The 9,556-nt window shown below is 35.9% G+C and overlaps 1 protein-coding gene across 3 annotated transcripts; it reads left to right on the forward strand.

Annotated features, from left to right (window-relative positions):
- The first annotated feature begins 282 nt into the window (after positions 1 to 282).
- On the forward strand, positions 283 to 9,162 carry LOC105174257 (Transducin/WD40 repeat-like superfamily protein). 3 transcript variants are annotated; one of them, XR_016062941.1, is made up of 15 exons: positions 283 to 881; positions 1,006 to 1,078; positions 1,229 to 1,318; positions 1,413 to 1,457; positions 1,691 to 1,774; positions 2,123 to 2,219; positions 2,321 to 2,379; positions 4,083 to 4,193; positions 4,395 to 4,531; positions 4,624 to 4,663; positions 6,153 to 6,215; positions 6,295 to 6,488; positions 7,233 to 7,712; positions 7,901 to 8,050; positions 8,778 to 9,162. XR_016062941.1 is itself a non-coding variant. In XM_011096292.3 (14 exons), exons 1-13 carry the CDS (start codon positions 424 to 426, stop codon positions 7,708 to 7,710), a joined length of 1,929 nt encoding a protein of 642 aa, XP_011094594.1. In that variant the 5' UTR covers positions 283 to 423; the 3' UTR covers positions 7,711 to 7,712; positions 8,778 to 9,162. The 3 variants fall into 3 exon arrangements, 2 of the variants coding, with proteins under 2 accessions (XP_011094594.1, XP_011094596.1); XM_011096292.3 differs by lacking the exon at positions 7,901 to 8,050; XM_011096294.3 differs by lacking the exon at positions 7,901 to 8,050 and having other exon boundaries at positions 284 to 881; positions 1,694 to 1,774.
- Positions 9,163 to 9,556: the final 394 nt, after the last annotated feature.

The raw sequence follows: 9,556 nt of genomic DNA on the forward strand, positions 1-9,556 counted from the left end.
TTTTAAAAAACTTATGTGTGTTAATTTTTTATGAGATGAGACTTTGCGGTATAACAGGTGACATGGGCTTCTCATGGGCCCTATCTAGTCAAATTGGGCCTATGAGTTTGGTACGATGGAAGATATTGAGTTTGGGTTGGGCTTTCTGCCCATTGGTTCATGCTTATTTTTTAATAATTTGGGTTTGGTAATGACTTTTTGGAAATATAAGGGCCTTTTTATTATATCAACCAAATGTATGGGGAGGGTTCTGCAATTTACGGAATTCCTGAAATATATCAATCGCCCTTTTGGCGCTTGGGTGCAATATTCTTCCCTCCCTTCTCGGTTTTAAGCTTGGGTTCAAAAACCGAACGTCGTCTCTACCAAAATCCTTGAATTCAATTCCTCAACCCCTAAAACCCAAAAGCCTCCTTGCTCAACATGTGGGATCCCGATTATATGAACTATTTGGAACAGCATGTTGTCGACCCGCCCTCAGATCCCGATGACGACGATTACGATGATGACGATGACGAAGAAGAGGAGGAGGATAATGACGATGGTGTTGACGCGGATGGTCGGTCTGGGACGACGTTGCGTCAGGTGTTGTACGGTAATCACAGGAACGATATGAATTCTGTCACTGCTACGGTGTCGAATCAAGAAGTTGTGGATGTTGACAGTCAGGTTTCAGAGAATGACGATGATGCGATAGTGGAGGGTGGACGTGAAAGCAGCAGCCAGGCAACAGATAACACCGGGAGTAAAGGGGGTGGAACGGCGTTGAAGGGTGGCAATGATGGAGGTAATGAAGGAGAGTTGAATATGGGTGACATTGATGGACTGTTTTGCTCCATCTGCTTTGAAGCTTGGTCTTCTGGTGGTGACCACCATGTCTGGTATGCATTTTCTTTTGTCTAACTTTTCCTATCTGGAAGTGTCGCCAACTTTTGTCCCATTTGCGTTTGCTAGTCCTAGATAGTTAATTTAGTTTCCTTTTCGTCTCTTTTTTGGACTCTTTAGTTGTTTGCCATGTGGTCATATATATGGGTTGGCTTGTATCAAGAAATGGTTGCGACGCCAAGGCTCAAGCAAGGTAATTTTAGTTTTTGCTTTACTGAATATATTGTGCATTAGGTCTATTTCATGTGTCTTGTCTCGGGAATTTATTGTGGATTTACTTATTTCAGCTATTTTATGTTCTGATCAATTTTTGCTTATTTTATTGATTTTTTCTATGTTCTAGTGCCCGCAATGTAAAAAGAAATGTGGGATAAAGGACATCCGGCTACTTTATGCGAGTCGAATTGTTGCCATTGACGGAGAGCTTCAAAAGGTGTATTTGCTAGATTGCTAAGAAACTCTGAAGTATTTTATCTTGGTTGATTGATTTGGATTTGACTTTTTCTTTTGGAGTTGTAATTTTGCAGAAAGTACAATCACTTGAAGCTAAATGCTCGTCTCTTGAGAAAAAGGTGAAAGAAATGCAGGAATCTACAGTAATTTAACTTTGTTTCATGTTGAATTGATTGTTTTCTGGATACATTTTGTATACAATATTAAGACGACAGTAGTGCCTGTCCAACTTGATTTTTGCTTTCAAAGAGAGAATCAACACATAGACTTTGCTTCCCGCTTTATATGGCTTCTTTAACTTCCTGCTTTCTTATACAATAATTATGTCTTCTTGCTTTTCCTCAACATTTAGCAGAAGGCTGAATGGTCAAAGAAGGAAGTAGAATGGAAGAAGAGAGAAGCTAGTTTGCGCAGGCAAGTGCAAGACCTCGAACAGGTGTCCATGTTTTTGTTGCTCACATCTCTTTTCATCTATTTCTCTGTTGCTTGATTGTTTTTCCTTTAGATTTTGTGGGAGTTCTTAATTATTTCTAATTTGATGTCTTTGGACCTCTTCCATCTGTTTCACAGATAATAATATCAGCCAATGAATTTGTACTGCAAAACTTCAACTATTTCTACTACTTTCTATTTTCTAGTGTTGCATATACCGTCAAATAGCTATGTTGAAATTATGAACAACTGATATCAGAAATTGCTGCTTACTTGCAATTCTGGTCTTATTTTGAAATTATGAACAACTGATGTCAGAAATTGTAGCTTACTTGCAATTCTGGTCTTATAGAGGAATCATGACTTGGCGGATCTTTTAGAAGATACAGAGCGCACGGCATCGGGGTTATCTGCATCCGGTTGCAATTCTCGTGGAGAATCTATCTTAGGTAATTACTCACCAAATAAACTTTGGTAGTGTGTGGGAGTAATCTGTTTGTTTTAGGTTTCTTGTCCCTTTATTGATTATCTCTTCACACTTGACATGAAGGATTTGATGCTAACGCTCAGTTCAACATGCGAGGATGTTCGAATAAATTTATTATGCAGGTTTGGATTCTTCCACAACTTTTTCTTATTACAATATTGAACCAAGTGTAAATGGTAAAGGGTATAGGAAAAATTTAAATCCTGAAATAATGAAGTTCAAATTGTTCAATCATGTTTCACATGCATAATTTAACCTTCTTTTGGGTAGCAAGTGAAATGATTGACAGAATGTCCTATCACTTTATGCTTGTGATCCAATAGTAAACATTAACATCTTTTCCATTTGTTGTGCAAAAGTAGGCTTAAAATTCTTGTGAGTTTATTTAATTTTCTAAATACAAATGTTAGATTTTGATTCGTCTTGCAAGTAATTGTAAAGAAACAGAGTTGTAATATTTGTGAAATAGGAAAATTAAATGCTTTATGGTTTGGAGATGGATTGTGTAAGAAGTGCTGATCATTACATTACTCCTTTCCCGATAATTTTTAACTTGATTTTATAAAATTTATATCCATTGATTGGCAATGCATTTTAAGAAAAAAATGCCTTTCGCAGTGACATTTTGTGTGTTTTGAAGGAGAAGCCACAAAGTTTCAGCAAAAGGAATTCATTTGAAAGTCCACTTGATTTTCTTGAATTTTTTCTTTGAAGTGGAAGTGAAGGGTAGTTTAATGGTGTGATAAATGATGTTTAGATAATTTGAGTTATTCAAACCATTTTACGATTCCAAACTTGGAACCTTCTGATATATTCATTCAACTCCTGGAAACTTTATTCCTCCTGCGGGCACAAAAAAGCAAAGTATGTCTTCATGGGGCATATTCCTCTTAACAATTTAGTACCATTTACACTGGGTACCAGGAAAAATTCAACATTAGAAAAATTGATGAAGAAAATCCATAGTTAGATATCAAGTCTTCAAAGGTTATATTTGAAGCAACAGAGTTCGTTAAGGCTCATCCCTAATTTGATGGATGGTGCCCCTTGGTTATAATGAACATGAGATACGTAGTATGACTACTTACCTTCTGAAACAGGGATAATTACACTCCCTTTCGCTGAGGTTTGATGTAATTGCACATAGATATCCTATTGTTTAGAAAATTACATTTAGTACCCTTAAGGTTTGTTTCCGTCTAACAAATAAGTCTACCTATTAGTTAAATTCACCGAATTTCATGATATTAATAAAAAAATCGGTAAGAATCCATATTTACACCAAATTTATTTATTATTGAGTTATTGTTAGTCAAATATATATATATTTTTTTACCAAATTACCGTTATATGTCTCACACTAGTGACGAGGTATATCTTCACCGTATAAGGTTAGTTCAATCACAAAAGATTTGTTTGATCAGTAATAAGTCAATTGACAATAAATATAAATTTTTATTTAGTTTTTTTGTTAATATCAATAAATTTAGTGAATTTTAACTAATGAAGGGATTTATTTGTTAGACGGGAGCAAACTTTAGGAATACTAGATGTAATTTTTCAAACCACAGGGGGTCTACGTATAATTACACCAAACCTCATAAGAGGTGAGTGTAATTATCCCTTTGAAATATGAAGTCATCGAGCTGGAACTTCTGTTTGTGCTCAATCAACCTTTGAAGAGCATTATGTGCTCTCTATTCATCTTTTTCATTATTTAATCTTCCATGATCTTTTGGGAGTATGATCTTGTTTACCTTTTCTATGGAGCATTATCAATGAGCTTTATTAGGTTTTGAACTAATCTCTATTATTACTTTGACAGAAAGACTTTCAGGTAGATGGTGCCCGTCTTTTTGATATTGATTCTTCCGGCCAAATTTTTGTAATTGCTCGAAGGCTCTCAGGAATGGGAGGAGCACATGTGCTAACCAAAGTAAGGTTTTTCATGGTTCGTTGGAAAATGAAATTGTTCCTTGTAAGATATATTTGGTTCTTGACAATTTAGCGCATTACTTTCCAATATGACCATCTCTTAAAGGGACAATTTGGAGTTTCCCATGCCATTATCTTGATTGGATTTATTGGTCACCCGCGCATCATGTGAATACATATAAATTATTTCTGGATTTTATAGGTAAGCTTATTATCTAACAACGACAAGGAGGATATTTGGCTTCCTGAGAACACAAAAGCTGTCAAGGATCTACAAATTTCTCCTCATGCTAGACTTGTGCTGTTGGCTTCCTTAGGAAAGAAACTATCCGTTCTTAGGTATGGCATTCTCTGTCTCACCAAATAAACTGATAATTTAAGTAATTCTGCAGTTTTCATCGCTGAATTTTGTTTTGTTTTTGGTGTTCCAGCACAGAAAGCAACAATGCCGTTCTTACTTATGAATTGCCGGTAATGATTTTGTCTTGATTATGCTATCAGATTATTAGCTGTTCATGCTTTTGCATGTAAGACATTACATTAGATAACTTCTTAGATTACATATGTTGAGGCTTGAACATGTTTCTTTGTTTTTCTATTAGTTTATTTTAGCTGCTAACTGCTTGCTTTAACATAACCTTGTTATAATGTCAAGGTTATGTTAAATCATCAAGACTAAATATATAGAATTGTATACCCACTGTGGCTGGAGAAGCATGTATATTTCTCTGAATTGTTTTTATCTAAGCTCCGGAATGTTTAGAGCAGTAATGTGCTAGGAATTATTCAATTTGAAGAATTTCCTTGGATAGGGAACTCTTTGCAAATAGTAGCATTGGATCATCGTCTCCTTAGTACTTGGCTTGATATAAAGAAAAATGATTTTGGATTCTTGAACTAGAGATTGAGGGTAGAGATAGAATGTTGGTAAATTGTTCAGTAGCAGTGTGGTGGTAAGACAGATTTTCAGAGGAAAAAGCTGGAATTTCTCAAAGTCCTAAGCATAGAATTTGGACGCAGGCTTACATTGCAAATGCACATGAAGCAATAACATATCTATATGAGAAGAAGGAAGACAAATATTATACTGTAGAGAAATGGTGGTATAGGTGCTTAAAACTTTAGGTTCTGATTTTAACCCATCTTAACAATAGCTGATCCTGTTTGGAAATATTGTAGTATAGTATATACCAAAGTTTATAGACATCCTCCATCTGGTGTGTTTGGTGGATAAGTATTTTCGTACGAGAAGGCACAGGGCATAGGCGGTATGTCAAGAGTTATGATAGTGGATTAAGTGCATTAATCTTCGTGACCTGGAAGAGGTTCAGCATTCTATGAATGAGCTTTCGCGGAGAAACAAATGGAAAATTAAGCACTGATTGGATCTAGGATTTGACAATGGAATACAAAAAGAAAATGGGTTAAAGTATTTTTTCCTTTTATTTTCTTCTCTCAAATAAGTAATTAATTTTGTAAATTTAGTTGAATTTGGTTAGAATAAAATTTATGAATGAACAACTATCTTTGTATGTACTTTACTAGCTTTTCGTTGTATTTTCTTTAGTATCATGCTGAAAAAATACTCAATGTTATTCTCATCCAAATCTAAGATATAAACAGAGCATTAGAGATTAAGACTTCCTTGGAGCGTAGATAGCTTCTGCTCAGCATTTTGAATTTTAGAAGCATGTATTCAGTATCTTTGAAACTAGACAAGCTCTAGAAAAGATCCAAATAAAATGGAAGAATAATTCACCTTAGCATGTTCTATTTTTACTAGAATCTTCCTCTGTTTTTAGTATAACTGGTTGGTCATTATTTTCATTTGAAGAACAGTACAGTTAAGTTATGTCCTGAAGTGAATAGAGGATCATGGAAATGGTGGGGATTATATTATATTATTTCCATATTTTCTAACATATGCAAGTTTAAGGTCTATTTGATTTTGAATTTTCAGGCTGCAGCCTGGTCATGTTCATGGGATATTAGCAGTTCACATTATGCATATGCGGGTTTGCAGGTTCTGACGTCTTGCATCTGGCTTAATCTGTTATGTAGCTCTCCTGCATTCATCTGATTTATTTATTAAATTCATGCAGAATGGCACAGTTTTGCAGTTTGATATGCGTTACACAATGAGACATGTGCAATCTTTTTCCGGGTTGACATGCAACCCAATTCATACATTGTATTCTCTTTTGCCCAAGTCATCTCTTAGTTCTGGTGTCAGAAGTGTTCTCTCTGCATCTTCACTTGGCTTATGCCAATGGAACTTTGGTGGCAGTGAAGACAGGTATTTTTGTTCGCTTTTCCCTGGTCTAGCTATTCTTTTATTCTGTATATCTGAAGTCCCATCTGCTAATTATGGCATTTTGCAAGCAGGAAAATTAGGGAGAGAAGGAATTTCTTCTGTAGAATACTCGAGAAGTTAGAGATGAGTGATAATGATTATTCCCTTTGATTACTCAATGCTCATTTTATGGGTGGTTGCATTATAGATATATAGAAGCATGTTAGACTCACTGAATAAAGCAACTTTTTCTTGTGTATACTTGACGTGCGTTTCCCATTGTCAAGTTTTCAAAATTGGCTGAGATGAAGGAAAGAGAGATATGAGAGGGTCAATTACTCTTTCTAGAATCATTCCTATTGCGTAATATATTCATAGAGCATTATCATGCAATACAAACATGGTATTCTGAGCTTTCTTGCTGCCTTGTTATCCTCACTTGTTCCTTTTGAGCAGTTTCTCGTGGTGGTTGGTGGTTTTTTCTTGTTGCAGCAATTAGAATATTTAACAGCTCAACTGTGCATTGTATTTATGCCATATAATATCTTAATCTCTTCATAGTTAACTTGCTCTTCCTTTTTACCTCCTAGCCAGCAGCCATTGTTTTGTTTCTCATTGCCCCTTTGTGTTATGATTGCAAGATTTATCAGACAGTTCTCTTTTCATTTTGAAACACAGATACAATGTAATTTCTGAACATACTTATTTGATTGGATCCTGTAACTTTATTTCTCAATGTAATTGTAGGCCATATTTAATTCCTGAATCTGATGAGCACGGAGTTTGTATATCTCTTGCTTTCTGTAAATCCAGTGATGATATTGTTGCTTCATATCGTCCTAAAATTGAGATATCTGGTGATCTGGATTTTTGTCAACCAACACTTACTGCACCCGGGCAAAGGACAAGGGGAAGTCACGTCCTTTACAGAAAAATGGGTTGCACATATAAAAAATTAGGAGCAACTTGCGCCAATGTGAGTGATATCCGACTGCCAAAATCTACAATTATAGATGGGGTATATCGGAACCCTGTGTTTGCTTCTTCAGATGAATTGACATCTGAACTTGTGTTGCAAGAGTTACCATCTTTGATGGTTGTTGAGCATCTTAAACCTAAAAAATATCCCATTCGTGACGTCAAGTACCACCGTCAATTAAGTTCGGGACTACTTAGCTGTTTGACTGAGGATTCCTTGCAGCTATTCACAGCCAAGCCCTTGTGAAGGTAAACTATCATTAGAGCTATTATTATCTTTCCTGACTCTGTTTTATGCATTTTTGGACTATTATTCTCCATATACTACTAATTTGGTTGGAAAATTTTTTCTTCATTTCAAAGCCAAGGTCTTTTTACCTATATTGTACATGCACAATATGGTCGCTTGCTGGCTGAAATCACAATTGCAATCGCAGGTTGTAGTTGTTCATCCTTTTGGCGAGATTGTATATATCTGCCTCCCATGGCTCGAATGTGTGGAGTGTCTATAGCTTTGTCCTTAGATTGGTGTTGGTGGAGATATATCTAGATGCAAGTGGGTACATTACGAGCAATATCCTTATGAGGTACAGGGTCAACCTGTTCTCATACCTATTTAACAGATCAATTGAAAAGGATAAGAAATGCATGAGTTGCCCCCTTAGACCAACATCAACTCATTCCAGTTTTATGTCAATTCAGAGCAACTATGGTGTGGTTGATGGACTGGTCAATGATCATCTACTGAAATGACCCTAGAGAAGTACCACTTACATATATATTTTTTCAGATAGGATATGTTTTGGTGTCAAGTGCATAAGGTTTAATGAGAAAGGAAAATTCCAGGTATTAAGTTTGTCAGTTGACTATGCTAGGTATTAATAAGAAGTTAAATCCGCACACTGACTATGATCTTGGTACAGATGTCTCTGGAAATGCTTTAGAAACTCCAACGTGCATGGAATGGAGAAAAGGCATTTCAATATCATCCTAGATTCTTTTGTCCTCCGATATTTAAGTCTCTTTTAACTGCCTCATCCTTAATTATTGCTTCCTTGGCAACGGATCATCTGTCTTTTTTTGGCACTTCTCTTATACTGAGTATAGAAGTACGATGGTAAAAACACACAATTTATGCTTTCCTGTAGCCCTCTAAGTTGCCAACTATTTATGTTGAACCTTCTTAGACTTGTTTAAGAATTTGATGCTATATTCAGTTAATTTATACTGAAAAATTGTGTTAGAATGTTTCTAAAGTTTGTGCCTCTTGACTGAGTTTTATATAGCATTGTCTTTTACATGATTTCGTTGCAGATGGCGTCACAGTGACTGACCAAGTAAACATATGCAGTGCACGGAGCTGTGCTAGTAAAATTTTGTTGCTGTATATACCATCCTGATCTATGTGAAGTTAGGAAGCTGTCTATGATTCTATACTCTTGCTTTTGCTTCAGAGATGCAGCGTTTCCCATGCTATAGGTGGTCTTGGAAGATATCTGTACCATAATGTTCATTTACCAGGAAGTACTATTTATGTTCCATGCAAGCATGTAGAAGAGATTGCAAAGCATGCATTTATTGTGAATGAAAAATTTGTATCATTGGTCCTATCTTTTCATCCGCCAAGGGGTTCATGTGTAAAGGAAAATTTGTATTATTGATCCATCAATTTATCTGGAATTGTGTTTACTTTCTTCTATTTCCTTGAGTGGAACTATTATTAGTTCATTAGCATATCTTCTTTGGAGGAGAGCCCAACTCTAAAGAGAATTGAATCCCATGTCTGGAGGAAGATCGTCCACTCAGCCTTGTGAACCAGTGGAGACCTAAATCTTATGAAGATCTGATATTCATGGATGCTGAAACTCATTATTTCTCTGCCGTACAAGGAGGCATATATGTGTTGGTTTGTACATGTACATGAAGTTCCTTGTCTTCAAACTTAGACGTTGGAAACACCTGCTGTTGGTAATTATACTGTGTTGTATGTGGTACTTATTTTCAGTTCATTCGAGAACCATGTGCATTCATCCATGTTCGGACTGACTGCCCGCGTGCTGCGCGTTGGAATTACACTTATTTCCATCAATGGC

This window comes from Sesamum indicum, linkage group LG11 (assembly GCF_026168435.1).
Source record: "Sesamum indicum cultivar Baizhima isolate 11 linkage group LG11, ASM2616843v1, whole genome shotgun sequence".
Taxonomy (NCBI): Eukaryota; Viridiplantae; Streptophyta; class Magnoliopsida; order Lamiales; family Pedaliaceae; genus Sesamum; species Sesamum indicum.

Coding starts and splice junctions, on each gene's coding strand:
- LOC105174257 (XM_011096292.3), top strand. CDS start 424: ATGTGGGATCCCGATTATATGAACTATTTGGAACAGCATGTTGTCGAC. Junction 1,775..2,122: donor AAGTGCAAGACCTCGAACAG/GTGTCCATGTTT, acceptor CTGGTCTTATAG/AGGAATCATGACTTGGCGGA. Junction 2,220..2,320: donor TCGTGGAGAATCTATCTTAG/GTAATTACTCAC, acceptor CTTGACATGAAG/GATTTGATGCTAACGCTCAG.